This window comes from Etheostoma spectabile, chromosome 23 (genome assembly GCF_008692095.1).
Source record: "Etheostoma spectabile isolate EspeVRDwgs_2016 chromosome 23, UIUC_Espe_1.0, whole genome shotgun sequence".
Lineage (NCBI taxonomy): Eukaryota > Metazoa > Chordata > Actinopteri > Perciformes > Percidae > Etheostoma > Etheostoma spectabile.
In genome coordinates this window covers 584,276-602,325 of record NC_045755.1, presented here as the reverse complement: position 1 = coordinate 602,325, position 18,050 = coordinate 584,276, and the positions used below count along the sequence as shown (strand labels likewise).

The 18,050-nt window shown below is 40.2% G+C and overlaps 1 protein-coding gene across 7 annotated transcripts in view; it reads left to right on the top strand.

Moving 5' to 3' along the window:
* The window catches only part of LOC116673488 (DENN domain-containing protein 5B), a gene marked incomplete at its 5' end in the record, with an annotated part of 86,106 nt that overhangs the window by 20,947 nt on the left and 47,109 nt on the right, over positions 1 to 18,050 (top strand). For 5 of the 7 annotated variants that reach the window (XR_004327849.1, XM_032505848.1, XM_032505846.1 and 2 more), the window contains 1 exon segment: positions 11,335 to 11,394. Coding sequence is in view for 4 of the 5 variants with exons in the window: in XM_032505848.1 (XP_032361739.1) it covers positions 11,335 to 11,394 (60 nt within the window). 7 annotated transcript variants of the gene reach the window in all.

Below are 18,050 nucleotides of genomic sequence, written 5' to 3'. Positions count from 1 at the left end.
AAGACAACACATGGGTTAAAAAAAACAAAAAAAAAAAAAAACTCTTCTTGCAAGTATTTCCAAATAGAAACTTAGGGTTATGCACTTTGGTCTGCTGGAAGACATTTAATCTGAAACATTTGTGCGGGAAGTGCTCGTAGTACCATAACACCCAGGAATTACAGCCGTAAAATAACTACTAATATCTACTAAAACTCTCATTGCTTTGTATAAAGTTGATGTTCTTTGTACACTGCCCTTGTTAAAAAAAGATCATGACAGTGATCAAATAAGCAAAGTGGAAGCAACAGGAAATAATAAATGAATGATAACAGAATTTCTGTTGGAGAGGAGAAAGTGATCAGCAGATTAGTGAGTAACTGTGTGTTTTTTTTGTAAAATTGACTTTCCTCCTCCCAAACTGTGACCCTTAGCTGTTTGGTCCAGACATCTAGAGTGTAGGGTAAGCTTCCTACAGTTGTGTAACTAGTGTGTTGTCATGTCGGCTTTAAAACAGAATGAAACGTTGGCTGTGCCGACTCCACAGCTGTCCGCTCTCCTACGCTTTCTCTTCCTCCCCCCGTCTCTTATTCTGCCAGTCTTGTTTGTTTTCCCATTGACTTAAACTCTCTCTCGGGCCCTTTGGTTGTGCCCTCGCTGTCTCACGTCTCATTGTATCTCAGCATCACTGCGAGGCTCACTGCGTTTCGGATCTGTCTCTCTGTCTCGGTTAGTCATCCCTCGCCGTTAGCGGCTACATCTTTTCATGTAAATGTAAATGTGCTGTATTTATATAGCGCTTTTCTAGTCTTAACGACTACTCAAAGCGCTTTTACATCTACAGGAAACATTCACCATTCACACACATTCATACACTGTGGCCGGGGCTGCCGAACAAGGTGCCACCTGCTCATCAGATAAACATTCACACACATTCACACTCCGATGCGCAGCACCGGGGGCAACTCGGGGTTCAGTGCCTTGCCCAAGGACACTTCGACAATGACTGCAGGGCAGGGGATCGAACCACCAACCTTCCGATTGGCAGGCAACCGCTCTACCACTGAGCCACAGCCGCCCCTCATATAATGTCTCATGTAACGCTGCTGCACTCCCTTCATCGTCTGTATTCATTCAGACAACACACGGACTTGGTTGTTGCTGCTTTTGTCACCTTTGCCATCTAAGATGATGTTTTCACCCCCGGCGTCTCAAAGAACGAAAAGAAAAACCGCACAGTAGAATAGACTGGAATTTATTAACGAGTGGGAACAGCATTTCTGTTAAACCCATTAAGAATGCAGTGTAGCCAGGTGAGACCTGAGCCTGACCCGCACACCTGGCAGCCTTAACATTGAACTTCTATACATTCTCTCTACAAAGACTCACTCCCATTGAGCACATCACCACCTCATCATAGCCTTGCAGCTGCTGTGTGAACAGCTGTCATTTGCTGACACACACACACGCACACACACACGCATGATCAGCTAAGACAGCTACTTCCTGCCCGTTTGACTGTTCATATTGAAATAAGCTGTGTTTCTCATCCCTACTGAATCAAATGCTTATTTTTTTTTAAAGATAGGGTGGGAAAGATACATACTCTTTACTGCAACACCCTTTCCGAAATGATCGCCCAAGCCCGTGGCAGCAGATCAACAAGTCCTCATTTTTAATCATGTGGTTATTGTTGGTTACGTTAGGTTTAGTAACCAAACATACTTGGTTAGGTTTAGGAGAGGATCATGGTTTACTACGTCACGTCATGTAAAGTAGTTCCATACAGAACTTAACTTACACGTCACTTGTAATAAGTTATTTTAGTTGGTATGCCAAGCTGCAGCAGAGCTCTTCTCATACTTGCAGGCAGCCTGCTGACACGATTGTGTCATGAGTAAAGAATGCTGGACTATTGCCATTGTGTGGCAGCTTAATCAGGATAAATAGACTTGTAGGGACACATTTTCCCCCGAGGGGGACCATCCCTCAGTGCACGGAAGTGACAGTGCCTCATCATCTTTTACCACTGCATATGTAAACACCTCCTATTCATCGTGTCTATCACTGATTTCATTCAGTGGGGTGAGGGTTATCTTTGCACCTTTCATCAGTCAGTTCACAGAGAAGTAGATCAACAGCATCTTGTAATCTAAGGGGACAGTGAGAGGACACCAAAGCCTTCCATGATGGAAGGACCCAAGGGGGCAACCACAGCATGTGCCTGAAGGAAAATGAATCCGCCACCATCAACCACCCTTCCCCAGCCTCCTTCTTTTTGTTCTCTCCCTCTCTCCCTCCGTTCTCCTCCTGCGCCACAAAGCAGTGTTTGACAGCATGGCAGAGTGATGACATCACCACGGGACTGTCCTGAATAGGCCAATAGAGCCAGTTTAGCCCAGGCACTGGGACACTGGGTCATTGTTACACACACACACACACACACACACACACACACACACACACACACACACACACACACACACACACACACACACACACTTGCCCTGTGTTCTGATCCGGGTTCACTGAAGCCCTGGATCCCTATCATGTAAGGATAATTCATAATGATTAAAAGATTAGAAGATGTTCTCCGCCGCCTCCCCACCGTCCAACACCCTAACGATAGTTCAATTTTTAGTTGTCCTGTTGCCAAGGAGATAGATGGGGGCTGCTCTCACCCAGCAAACCTTGGTGTAGCTGGCGCTAGCTCCATTTAGAGAGAACAAGAGGGTTGTGTGTGTGTGTGTGGGGTGGGCAGTCGGGCGGACTGCCCAGTTGTAGCAGGTGCTGCTGGTTGAGCACAGGGTGCTGGAATGTGTTGGTGAAGCCAAATGGATGGGAGCAGTAGATCAACTCCTGCTGATTGGTAGTGGGAGTTTTGGCCATGAAGAAGAATTTTCTTTTTTTTGTTGGCTTGCCGCTAAAAAACAATTTAAAGGTGAAGATACCATTACTTTTTATTGAACTTTATTTTTCATAGCTGTTTTGATTGTAGAGCTTTACTTCTGCATGCAGATACTTTCCATTTTCTCCTTCACTGAATCAGTTATCCTCCATCCTAAATCATGGATGGATTACTTATGGACCCCAGCAAGAACAGCTGCTGCAATGCTGTAGCTAACGGGGGTCCTAATAAACTACTGGACCAGTAAACCAATGGGTTCAGGGGGCCACTGGAAAACACTCAAAATGACCATGAAAAGATGCAAAACAGCCCAAGGCCCTGAAAACGCTCGCGGGTGATTGATGGCTTGATCTATACTGCAGACAGAATTTTTTTTCAATCTCTGTTGCAAGTACAGTAAAAGTGAATTTGGAGCAAAGTCTGTGAGTGATAATTAGGATGCTGGTTAGTTTTAAAGAGATATGTATATATGTATAAAGGCTTGTTAATGTGCTCGGATGACTGGACAGAAATGTGTAAAATGTGTCTGGATGGCATCACTTGACAAACGATGATAAATGGATAAATTTGTATGTGTGGATTTTCCATTTTCTACCTGTTCAGATTCCAGCCAGATCTGAGTGATGAAGGTTGCATGTTTTAGCTCATATTTCTACATCAGTAGTGATTGCGTGTACTCTAACGTCTCTTTTTCTGCCCCAGATGCATTGTTGCTTTTTAACGCATGACTGGCTTGCTGAGGGAGAAGATTTATATATTCAGCAGATATTGAGGATATGCACAAGCAGATGCTTTTGAAGTAGCACAAGGCATATAAGCCCTGGAGACTGTGAATAATGACGACCACAGGGCTGCTGTCAAAGCTATGAACACACACTGCCTGTACCTTTTATGCTGCAGGTGAAACACAGTGTTGTAGTCGGCCGTGGCGGTTGCTGAGTTTGCTTTATTAGTGTCTGTCTGCTTGGTCTGCCTCCAAAGGAAACACATACACACACATATACAAAAACGGGGGGGCTGTGGCTCTGTGGTAGAGGGGTCGCCTGCCAATCGGAAGGTTGGTGGCCCTGCAGTCCCATGTCAAGTGTCCTTGGGCGAGACACTCTACCACGAGTTGCTGCGCATTGAAGTGTATGTGAGTGTTCATCTGATGAGCGGGTGGCACATACACGGCAGCCTTGTATGAATGTGGGTGATTGGTTCCTGTAAAAGCACTTTGAGTTGTCGTTGATTTACATTTACACACAGTAATAGGAATCTGCAGGACCTTGAAACAACAAAGTCAGTCAGTCAGTTAGGCCCCTTGACTGGGGCCTGATTCTGATTCTCTGTTGCTCTAGCAGGGCAACAGGCCCCACATGTCTGCGTTGTGTTGTAATTGGGCATTGTCTCCTTGGTAAGGGGTGGAGCTTTAACATCCTTTGTCTAATGAGATCCTACCTCACTGTTGCTCACCTCATTGTGTACTGTAGGGGTGCACAATTATGGCCAAAATGATGATCACGATTATTTTGTTCAATATCGACATCACGGTGAATTATCACAATTATTTGTTGATTTTTAACCATAACAAATTTTTATTTTCACATAAAGCAGTTATAAATAGCCTTTATTACTGGTTTTACATATACTACTAGTCGAGGACTAAACATCATATCTCTGTATTTTCGGTTGAATGGCAATACACAATATACATACCTCCTATATTTTTCTTAAAAAGTGGGCTAAATGTTAAATTTAAGGTCAAAGCCACTTTTCACAAGCTCATTTATTTAAAAAAAAATTGGGATTAAAGTTGAATGCAAAAACAAGGTTTCCTTCCCAGATTGAAAATATACAGCTTCAATACATGTTTACATGAAAATTATCTGAAATATAGTACATAGCCTAGGATACATTTGAAATTTGACCGTGGGAAGCCAAAATCGGGATTAAAATTCAATGAATTGTGCAGCTCTAGTGTACTGTGTGTGTTTGTGCATTTTCATACTTGTGTATATGTATTCTCCTGGGGCCAATTGCATGTAATTAGAGGTGCATTAAGTGATTTGTGGCTCTAATGATGCAGTTTGTATCATACAATACCCCAGCCTAGACACCCGGATGGGGGCTGTGTGGGCTTTCTATTGATGGAAATGACCTCATTATTTTGATGATTGTCAGCAGATATACAGACGGGCGGGGTGAAGAAAGCTGATTTTTGCATATTTGATATATGTTTAATATAAATGGAAAAATCCCATTTCTACCTAAGCAAGATTTAATTGAGCATATTACAGTTTTTCCCAGTTACTTTGGTACATTTCTTGAATCATTCCTGACATTTGCAAACCAGTAAATCCCTTTCTCAAAACAATTATTACAAACAGCACCACACAATGGATGACCTACAAAAGCCTGCTTAAAATCTCAAGTCCATTCGTCATCGATGAACATGTCAGTGCCATCAGAATGTCATGTCCTTGTGTCACTGTTTGCAAAGAAGATGCTTGGTCCTGTCAAAAAGCTTAGTCGTGTTGTCAATATAAAATATAAATGTGTATATTTGACATTTATTGTAAATAGAGGAACATGTTTGGGTCAGGGGAACTTGTTTGGACAAACAAAGCAATTTTAATTATTCTGCTGTTATTCCCTCTTAAACTTTTATTTCCTTTCACATGAAAGCTGAGCGAGAAGTAAGAGCAATCGTTTCCCTCGTTCCTCACCTCCTCCCCTCATCAAGGTGTAAGTGTCTGGTTGCCACGGGTTACTCAGGGATTGAGAAAGCAGTCCGCAATAGCAGCTGTACCATAATAAGTGAAAGAGACTGTGCTAAGAGTATGAGGGCCAATCAGGCCCCTGAGGATGGCCCTCACCGCTGCCTCCCAAATTGAATTGCAAAGCAAAAGCAGTGCAACAACAGATCAATGAAATTTGTGAACTGTTTTATGAACACATTTTTCCAAAGTGGGTTTCTTACAGGGTCTGACACAAACCCTCAGTCATTATAAAAACTAGTCTCATGACGGCGTGTGCCACTGGTGTCACACATCAGTGTCTCTCATCTTCTCTTCCCCAGGAGCCTGATTGGGAAAGACAGGGTAACGATTGCTCGTACTTCTGGTTCAGCTTTGACGTGAAAGGAAATAAAAGTTAAAGAAGTAAAAAGGCGTTTCACCAATTGAAAAATAAAACAGGCTTTTTGGACACGGCACTGCACTTCCTTGGGGCCCGAGCAATACACCTGCCATGACATAGTTGCGTCTCCTTGCAACGCTAGAGTATATGCGTACAGCTAGCTATTTGGGACCAGGCTATTCCCGGTAACAAAAGTGTTCATTGATGCTTGAAATTTTTGATTCGCTACAAAATAATACCTCCAGTCTCTGTGATCTCTCTTTCTTCTTCTGTTTTTGCATGTAGTGTAGCGAGCCACGAAGCGCAAGCTGTACCCAGCATACATCACACTACTAATACATATTTTGACACTGCATTTCTTTGGGTCCTGGGTCCACCAGATTAACAGTTGTTAATAAGAAGGACAGATGGCTATAGTCCTTTCAGTTTATTTAGATAAAGCATATATGGTTGTGTTCTTGTGATTAGCTTAGTGGTGTGTGTTTTCATTCAGGTTGCCATAACACTTATTGGATATAAAAAAGACTAAAATAGTACAGGTAGGACTGAAACCACACAAATAACCTCACAGAAAAACAATACAAAACAACAGAGGTAACGCTAAATGGATGAGGCGACGGACAGCCTTGTGGAAAAACTCCATCATAATGAAAAAAGACCCGAGGTTAAATCCTCTGCATCGATACAGAGTCCCAAAGGGTTGTGGGGGTGGTATCAACTGACCCACCAATGCTATTGCTTTTGTTTGCTGTACAGTGAGCTGCTGAGGGAAGATCCTGCTCTAATGGAGCTTTTGTGCTTTTCTCGGCTTTCTCCCCACATTGACCTTTAAAGATTAAGTAGCCCGTTCATTCAAGGCACAGAGTGGTTTGTCCTCACTATGTAGTGTGACGCTGTTTTGAATGTGGCTTGTCTCAGCTGCAAGTACCTGCATTTATATGTAGTACGAATGGCGTCCAAGCCAACCTAATTATAGAAAATCACCCCAAAAACACAAGGCTTTAATGCATCAAGTTCACTGTCTAGATTTAGGCTCATACATTTGAAAGGAAACAGATGAACCTGCCATGATAGGCCACCCAAACTCCACTTGTGTACATCAGCTTATACTGTATATACACTAAACTACAGGAATGTAACGATACCCTCAACTTACGATCACACGATTCACAGATTGGATTTTCTCAGTTTATTTAACAGAATGAGCTGCAGACAAATATTCCCTTATTTATATCATCTGTGTACAACAGATCTGTCCTCTCAAAACAAGTCCAACTGAAATTGTATTTCATCATAACAATACAATAACAAAAAGAAAAAATTTGATGTTTTTTTTTTTAAAAAACAAATCCCACATCAAAATAACGAAATAAATAGAAGAAAAAAAATCTCTTCAAATAAATGAACTAAGAAGACGTAGTGAAGTCAAAACTAGATCACGTCTTAGGCCTTTTATAAATTGCACGGTGTGTGGGATTGAGTGAAAATCTTCAACAGTGAATGATCATAGGAGTGAATGAACATGGCACCCAGTGCAACAGTGTGACTCACTTATGTCTTTTAATAGTTTTTAGACAACAATGAAACTCTATGGCACAGACGAAGAACATACTGTATATCAGACAAAATACTTGGTAGATACATTCACTGCTGGTTTGGCTCTGCATGTGGGGTTTATTATAGGTTTTTATCAGAACTAGATTTATTTATTTATTACCAGGACTGAGTTGGAAGAATAGCAGAGCAACATGCAATGCAATTAACCCTTGTGTTGTCTTCCCGTCAAAACTAAAAATCAACACTTTTGTTGACGCTTTTTATCAATGTTTTTAACTTTTTCTTATATTTTCGTCCCTTTTTTTTTTCAACACTTTTGACGCTTTGTCACTTCTTTTAACACTAACTTATTAACTTTCGTTTTACAGTTATTTTTGGAATTCATGTTAAGGAAATTATACCTTATGTTTGAGTAAAAAAAAAAAAAAAAGCAGAAATTAGGAATTATTTAGACTAAAATTAAAGGAATGTACATGTTGATGGATGATCACAGACTGGAATATGTCAACCTTTACGCAATACTATTTCAAAAAACCCTCAAATTTCTTTTTTCAAAAGCTATCAAATTGAATAAGACCCCCCAAAATTAATGAAAGTAGAGATTTGTACTTGCCAAAGAGCGTTGTGTGGAATCAATCATGTTATTTGGAGTAATTACAATTGGGTAGTTAAATAGAACAGTGATATAGGAAACGGGTCAATTTGACCCGAGGACATTATGAGGATTATGATGCTAGTGGCAGTGAAGAAACAATATCAATTAAAGCTGCAAGCAGCGTTGGACGGGCCCCGCTCTTCTGGGTTATTGGTGGACTATTTAGTCTTATGAATCATGAAAAGTTTCGAGCCAATTGGACAATGTACACTTACACCCACTTCCTGTTTTGATGACGAAAAGCACAAAATTACAAAGTTTATTTTTTTATTTTTTATAACTTTTCATCTCTAATGAAAATGAAGAATGAAAATTAGAAGTTGATCAGATGAAATCTCTAGGAGGAGTTTATGGAAATGGACAAAATCCCACTAATTTGAACTTTAAATTCAAATGGCTGTTGGGTTTATGGTATGGATCTTCGTCTTTACATGATACTCTACATTAAATATAGTGCAAGGGCAGAATTTTATTTTTTCAATTTTTTTTTTTACTTTGTAGGTTAATTTTTTTTTTACCTATTCCCAAAACTCTTAAAATATGTACATTTTCACCCGAATTGATGCGACTGCTAATTTTGTTGAGTTTTTGATTATGTTAAGCCCCTCAAAAAGGCGATTAATTTGCAGAAAACAAGGAATAATAATTCCTTCAGTTTCAATAGGGCTAATAATCATCCTAAACACGGCAGAATAGACCGACCAATCCCTAATCAGCTTAATACTGCTACTTATTGATCTCATGCCAATTCTGATCTTTAAAATCACTCAAAACTACTTCATAGTGTGTGTGTGTGTGTGTTCATTTGTTACATGATCCAGGATATGTCTAAATTGTGTTTTACAGTATGTGACTGAGTGATTTTATCTGTGAAAGTTCTAGAGCTCGTGAACTGAGACATGAACATGGGCAGATAAGAGTGAGCAGACAGAACTGCAGGGATGTAAGAAGCAGCACTGTGCGTGAGGTTTTCCTGTCACACCGCAGCTGAGCAGTTTCCCTCACTTTGTCCGCCTCTCATTTCACAGAATGACTGGTGAGACGTTCAATTCACTCCCAGACAACAGACATCGTCTGTGTCGAGTGAGGAAACTGTGAACTGGACAATTTACCTGACAAGATAGGATGCTACATTCTTTGTGTGTCAGTTTTACTTCAGAGGTGAGATTGGTGAAAAGTAGATTGCACTAAATCAGAATCAGAAAGGATTTTATTGCCAATACTGGTTGGTTTATACATTGTTAATATATTGTATGCAAGGGGCAGCTGTGTGGTCCAGGATGTAGGTTAATGCAAATGTAGTGACTGGGGGGGAGGGGCGGGGTAAATGTAAATGTAGTCAAATTCACCATTCAGCAAGAAATGTCAGTGCTAATTACTGAAATTTCAGACAGCCAGCAGCACCTGAACATCTGTACAGACAGTACAGCTGGTGGAAGGAACTGTCCCAGAGTCACACAGCAGGGACACAACTGCAGACATAATTAATGTTCTACACTTGTATATTGTGTATCTGTCATAAAGATTAGCTGTGTGTGTGTGTGTGTGTGTGTGTGTGTGTGTGTGTGTGTGTGTGTGTGTGTGTGGTGGTGTGTGTGTGTGTGTGTGTGGGTGTGTGTGTGTGTGTGTGTGTGTGTGTGTGTTTTAAGGTTGGGCAATGTCCCCTAAATTGGCAGTTGACAATGTTTGGGGGGGGGGGGGGGCTTGTGTTGTGTGTGTGTGTGTGTGTGTGTGTGTGTGTGTGTGTGTGTGTGTGTAAGAGTGCAAATCTCACACACACACACATACACACTTGGCCAGAGTGTGCACTTCTAAATCTATATTAGGAATTTACCAGCTCATGGTCTCAGCTTTATGTCCCTATAATGACCTTGAAATCCAAGCCTGTGTGTATATGCATACATGCAGTAGTACACTAGCCATTTCTATTTCACTATGTGTTACTTTTACAACATTACAGACAATCTAGCTCAACATTTTGTTTAAAATGTGGCAGTACAGATTAAAAGTGTATTGTAGGATTAGGGATTGATTTCCTTCTCTGCTGTGTTCAAAACACTTTCTCAAAAAGTGTACTGAGGCACTTTAGATGAACATATCTATCAAGCAGTGTTCTGAGTGTAAAACGCCTTGCTTTCCCTAGGGAGTTTTGTGTGAGTGGAGAACTGGTTAAGGCATCTAATCCTTGTCCTGGTGACTCCAGTCACAAGATCACAAGAGATTCTCTCACAGGGATTAGTCTACTGTCTGTACACTCAGAGTACTTCCAGCAACAGATATATTAACTGTTTGTCAAACATTTACAGTAGACAGTGTAAACCTGTTTGCACTAAATATGTTGACAGTGTCTTTAAGGGGAATGCAACCAATTTTACCCAGCAAGAGCAGTAAAAGTGATCCAGGAAGTAATACTCACCTTGTCAAAACAGTTGTATAATGTCTTCAGTGGCTCTGGAGGAGCTTTGTCAAGTCTGAGAAAATAATCCGGGTGATGTCATGCTGATGTCATCAGGGTTATCTCTGCTGGGGCTCGGAGACTACGCATTTATGTTAGAAAGCCTGTATTAGAAACTCAGGCATTTGAGTTTGAAAGGACATGGCTTTGGATCTTTTTTTTCATTGGAAACCATCTGTAGTTTGACTGAGAGCTAAATTTGACGTCAGTGGTTATCTGCTCCTGGAAATGTTTTGTTGCTGTGCAAATGCTGCTTGGTTTAACTCCAAATAGTTTACTGCTCACTAACACTAAACCACATGCTACCACACATTCACAGATCCATCATGAATGCATCTTAACATTTTTACTGAGTATTGCACCTCTGAAATGGCACTTTTTACTCATTGAAAGAGTGAACATTCATGAAAGTCCAAAAGGAATGTCACACTTGAACTGAAGGAAATAATACTACAAAGTAAAAAGTGCGGTTTTAGATGCTTATACTCCCTTTCAAACCCATGTGTGTCATGCCATGCTCTTGTGATATTTATAGTGTCTGTGTCATGTTCATGCTCTACTCATTCCTATGCATCATTAATCTGCTTTTCTGTGTGCATTTGTTTTGACATTGCGCTCTTTTTTTCGCTCCATGTTTTTCTGCATGTGGCTCGCCCGTAGCTTTGTACCAATGGCTAGAAGCAGACCGCCAAGGCAGGGATCCAGATACTGCAGCCACAGGTAAAACACCCTCAACTGTTCACATCTTCATAACAGAGCACTACACCTCACGCTGTTTTCCTGCTGTTTTATTTGCATGGTCTCCACACCATACCCCAACAGTGACTCTGTATAATGAAAATGTTGTTCTTTAACAAACTCCTCCTAGAGATTTCATCCAATCAACTTCAAATTTTGTCTGTGTCATCTTAAGACGTTAAAGATGAAAAGTTATTAAAAGAAAAACTTTTTGTCTTAGAGCAAGGCCGTGGCGGGGCGCCCATTTTGTGTGTTTCGCCATTGAAACAGGAAGTGGGTGTAACTTGAGTTGGTTCGAAACTTTACAGGATTCATAAGAGTCCAACCCTGAGGACATATAAAGACAGATATTTACTCAAAGTCATAGCGCCCCCTAATGGCAACAGGAAGTAGGCCTAAAGGTCAAGGTGTTAAACTTTAACAAACTCCTCCTAGTGATTTCATCCAATGGACACCTTAATGAAGAAAAAACTTTTCGTCAAACGGTGAGGGCGTGGCGTGGCGGCTATTTTGAGTGTTTAGTGATGAATGAGAAAGTGGCTGTAACAACAGTGTACATTGTCATATCTGCTTGACATTTCCACAGTCAACAAGGGCCTGGCAACAGGAAATGAGCCTTATCTAACAAACCTAATCTGATTTACATGAAATTTAGAATGTATGGTCTACGGACTTACTTACTTACTACTTACATACCGAGTTGTCCACTGTACTTGGACCATGCTCACTTACTCAGGCAGAAATGCTGGTGTGAATTTAACCATCTGGTATGAGAATTACGTTGCCTAATATACAACCTTTTACACATTATATTTAAGTCAAAGTGCATCTGTTATCCGGGCTTTGATATTGAGAAAAGATTGAATTAAAACCCCATTTATTTTCCCCAAAGAAAAATTACTCCAGTCTCACTTCTTTGGTGTCTAGACCCCTGTCCATCCATCTGCTTTCACCACTTCTACCTGGATTACACCATTCAATACATTTCATCCTCTTAGCCTCTCTTTAATTTTCTTACTTTGTTGTACAGTATTTGGGTCAACTTCTTCTGAGCTTGTTATCCAAATAAGTTGCTCTCGTCCTCCCTGGTTTGTGAATGACAATTTTTGTCTTTACCCCTGTCATCCAAACCCTGATGAAAGAATTGTAGTCGTCCTGTTTCCCTGCCTCCAGATTATTGTTTTGTTTTTATGTCTTTCCCCCATGGCAGACTAGGGATGCACAATTCAGGGAAAAATACGATGTGGAAATGCGTGGAATTGATATCATGAGACAGTAGTAGCATTTGTAATGCATTGGCTCATGAAATTAAAGTGATAAAAAAAAAAAAATTGTGAACAGGGTGAATTGAGATCCCGATTTTATAACCGTTAATTGTGCAGACCTATTGCAGACTGGACTTTGGGGCGTCAATAAACTTAGAAGATGAGGGGCTTTAACAAAGCAAGCCTATGTCTTATCCTTTTTTTCTTCCTCTCTACATCCTTTCCCTGTCACCTTCTGTTCGTCAGGCTTAAGGGCCTCACAGGGTTTCGTTTGTACTCCTTGTGCTTGCAGAGAAGACAAAGTCTAAAGCCCTGGACTTCCTGTGGCACACAGACAACTAGTGAAACCCTGATGTGTGTTTGCGTGTACAAGCCCCAATTCCAATGAAATTGGGATGTTGTGTAAAGTCCAGTTTAGACCAAAGATACATGATGAAAGGAAACCATTTTAGAGTGTCGCTGGAAAAAGTTTCAGTGGTCTGAACCAGCCAGCCTCAGCTCGACCTACACCAGCTGATGATTTTGCAACATATGCTGCTATCCATGCAAAGTCTTGTTTAGGGACATCCCTGCTCATTTCAACAAGACAGTGCTAAGCCACATTCTGTTGGGCTGCTACGTGTGCACGCTTAAACAAATCAGACAGTGCCTTATCAGGTGTTAAATGTAATCTCTTTCCTCACATACAGTAGGATCCCAGAACAGTAGTCCTCTCGGGACTGTGAAACATTGTTTTGCTAGGTTTTTTTCTTCAAGCCTTCTTAAATGTCAGCTGGCCTTTTCATTATTCATTCTCTCTCTCACTCTCTTTGCGCTCTCTCTCACAATGTAGTTAAGTTAGAAACATTGCATTTGTTTGAGAAAGCTCCAAGGCACCTTTACTTTACTTTCTTTTACTTTAGAACGTTTTTTACTTGCTATATGGTTCTCATTTGTCATGAAATCCCAAGTGCAGAGCCAAATCACTACCAAGTATTGCATGTAGGGCTGCGTACTGAATTCAATACTTTTAAGGCACCCATCAAATTTCCTGCCATAATATCGAGTACCGAATTCAATATCAAATTTCAGTACCTAAGTAGTAATCTCGTCAGCATCAGTGAGCCAATAAGCATGCAGCATGCTTCTACCAAGACCTAATAATGCTAAGCAGTGAAATGAAACACTTGCTGCAGATGTTTAGCAATAAAATCCTACCAGAGAAGTGGAGGATTATTTTTTCCAGGTTCCTGGAAAGTTTTTTAATAGTGCTGCAATGATTGGTTGATTAATCTAGTAGATTGACCGAAAATCATTTTGTTTGCTCAAGTTGCATGTTGATCCAGTTATCGTTTAAATGGAGTTCAAATGGCAGATTAATTGAATGGTAAACAAACTTCATGAACAATGAACACTCAAATAATCCTAACCAGGAAAAGTTGATTGCAATGACTACAATATTGGCGAAGAGAGTATTAAGTATTTTGTTTAAATATGATCAGATATGGATCATTTATAAATAAAAGCCATTGTCAAACAAACGCCACAGAACTTTCTTTTATTATCCAGTTTGACGGTTAGTTATAACAGAAGAAGAACATCAATAAACTACTTTAACGTAGATTTTCTTTAGGGCTTTATTACGTGGTAAATAAACTCCAGTACTTCATGATACAGTTACCAACGTTTTAGCAAGTATCGGAGGCGATACCGATACTGGTATCGGAACATCTCTATTAATTAATCATAGGTGTGTTTTGGGCGTAATAGCAATAAACCAATCAGAGTGTCATCTCCCATTCCCTTTAAAACCCAAGCACGTTTATACCTTGGCGTATTGCTATTATAACGCCAGATTTGCTAAGCAGGAAGGAGAGGGGGGGGGAAGAAGAGTAGAAAATGATCTGCTTTTTCGTAAAGTGAAGTGAAAGCACGTGAGCAGATCATATAACAATACTATTTCATAGGGGTGGGAATTGATTCACACCTCACGATTTGATGCAGAGGCCAACGCTTTGATTCTAAACCGATCATCGATGCATCTTGATGCAACAGTTTTTCCATGCACGATTTCAAAACATAAAAATCCTGTATAATACATTTTGACGTATATAGTATTTGTCACAAACAAGTTTTAATGAAATCTTTAGTCTACTAAGGTTTTTGTTGTGTAGATTCCATGCTTAAGCCTTTAACATGCATGTGAAAGTCACCTTTTCTCTCAGTAATTTTCCATGTCAGAGGCCTATTTAAAGGTGGAGAACATGAAACATGAGGTGGCATATACTAGATCAACAACTTATGTGTTTTGCCTAATTATATTATGTATGTCTTATTAGATCATGTGTGCATATACAAAATTATTATATTTTTAATAATCAATTATTAACTTTTTAGAATCAAGCATTGAATTGCTCTAGAGAGAATTGTGATGCATCTAGAAATCGATTATATTTCCCACACCTACTATTTCATAGTGTAATGTTTTTATTTTTAATCTTTTGCATGATTGTGTGCCGCTGCGTGTCCCTTTATGCAAAATAATAATTAAATGCTACGTTACTGACTTTAGACCAGGTTTTTGTTGGTCAATGGCACGATCACTTTCCGCTGCCTCAAGATAGCAATACACCCAGAATGCACCTGAACACACCATCCTGTAAGACCAGCACGCCCATGCACATAGTTGGACGCAGGTGCATTTGTTATTTAAACAATGTGGGCGCTGGATGGGAAATAGAAAACTCTATCTCTCTTAAACTAGCAAAGACACTTGTGTCAGGCTTTGGCTTTGTGCTGGGTGCAAGATAGGGCCCAAAATGTTAGCCATATCCTCACACAAAACCCATATTGTGTGAGGATATGGCTAACTGTAGGGCCCACCGTGGAATGATTAAACGTTCAGGCAATCAGAGTTCCCATAATCCTTTATCCTACACTTGTCTTCAGTAACCTTCTAACGTTGCTCTAATCATAATTGGGCCCAAACTATCTACAGTCAATACACTGTTCTGAGTTATAGAGACCATTCACTTATCTGAAATCAATTGTCCCCATCTTGTTGCAGGGCTTTTGATCACTGAAAGGAAATGAAATGGTGTGGTGAGATTTAATAGCCCAGAGAGAGTCATTACAGAGCTGCAGATTCGACCCCAGTATCGGAGCACCATCAGCACTTCCCCAGATGAGAAGTTTGAGCATTTACCCTGTTGAGGTGCCCCTGAGCAAGAGTCTTAACGATTGTTTTAATTGTCCCACTGCGGATAAATAAATGTATTGGATTGATTCAAAATGGCATTCACTTAGCGGAACCCTAGTTTGTAGTTGACTAACACATTTTTCACAATGGCTAAATTAATTACATTATTTAGATCTACTTTTAACTCAAGAAATAGTCTCTGTGAAATCTGTTGAAAGACAATTCAGCGTCCATCAAGGCATTAATGAATAGCCGATATCCTTCATCAGAAGACCAAGAGCTTTTTCTTCTATAAATCTACGGAGAAAGACTATAACACTTCAGGAGCAAAAGCCCAAACAGTCAAATGAGTTCCATCTCCAGAAATTCTAAAATTACAAAACATGACAGCCACAAACAAGAGAATCCAGCTGTGATAGAAGAATACTTTTGGTTTAAGGGTCTGTAATTTCTGAATCAAGTCTGAAAACGTAATAGAATTTTCCTGGAAAGGATTGAATCGTGTTCAATTGGTACATTTATAAAGCACTATTCCAAAGTAATTTCTAGCCTTAGCAGTCCTTAGCAGGTTACCGAAGCATGACAAATGTGAAAAAGCAAGAATACAATTCAACATATTTTTTAAGTTAAATGAGCTTTTCTGTCAGGGAAATTTCTTTTTTTCAGGACAGTAACAGACCTGTAAAATGAAGCAAATCAAGGTTTTTTTGTGCTACTCTTTGTGTTTCTGTTTTCCATTTAAAGCATTTTGCTTATGCTGTGATTCACAATGATTTAGAATAAGCCCAGTAATAATGATAGCCCACAATAAGTCTCTATTCTCACTCACCAAGAGATAACATAAGCAGTTCTGTTGGACAGCTGTTGTGTCCTAAGCAGCTGTTTGGCTGTCCTGCTTTGCCACTTTGTGTCTCTGCTATGTGCTGTGACAACTGGCTGTCACACACACACGGGCACACACACACACAATCAAATCTCATTTTTTGATTGTTAAAATAAAACCACTGTACATGAATTTATGATTGAGAAGCTCAGAAATATCCAAATGGCAATGTAAAAGTGCTGGAAACAAAACAATGTCAGTGTAATTACACTCAAATGCATAGATATAGCTTTATATTTAATTTAATTCAATTTTGTTTATAATATCAAATCATAACAAGCGTTATCTCAAGACACTTTACAGATAGATACTCTGTAATTTACAAAGACCCAAAAATTCCAGTAATTCCCTCAAGGGGAAAACTCCCTTTTATGCCGACCCAGGCTCTTGGTAGGCGGTTGTCTGACAGTGCCGGTTGGGGGTGTGATGAACAGTCGCAATTATAGTCACAATAAAGATAATGAAACTATGACTAGAATTAATAGTGGGGGAAGGACTGTGTGACTGAAACAGGCACACACAATCTCGGCTTATTAGAGCTTTGTGGTAGTGTGTGTCCTCTGAGTTGCCTGTTGATATGGGGGATTGGGGGTCCAGCTGCTGACAGAGAGAAATCTCATACATGCTGTCAGTGACACATACTGTACATCAGGGCTATTCAATTACAAATTCAGTTGGGCCAGATTTTCAAACCAAGAAGGTTAGCTGGGCCAGTCATTTCAGCAGATATTTCTGACAGCAGCATGCAGAATAAGCAGCGTTGGAGGCTCGATGTGGAGAGAATAAAATTAATTGTAGCCATCACGCTGTCCATTGTTGTTTTGAGCGCTCCGCTGAGTTTTGCGCATAACACCGCCTGATGCACAATACAGTGTAAGGAGATCAACTGAGGTGCAACAGCGGACCAACGTGCTGCTAAACCACTCACTTTCCCTGTCATGGATGGAGCCCCATCTGTCACAAGCATGCACATACGCTTCATATCCAGACAATTGTCTTTAAAAAAACCGCAAACTTTCCCAAAGACTATATTGCCTGTTGTGTGTCCTTCTAACGGCAGTAGGCCGAGTAGCTCCTCTTGGAAGCATTTGCCGTCAAAATAGCGGACATATATGCACAACTGAGCAGTATCAGTTTTGTCTGTGGACTCATCCACTGCTATGGACATAGTCTCAGCTTTCTTCAGGTCTCCTAAAAGCGTTTCATACACATCTGCAGCAAGAATTTCAACTCTATGACTGTTGAAAGTGACCAACAGGGGTATGTTTTTATAGCAGATGCCACGCTTGTCATTTATCACCTCATCCACAAC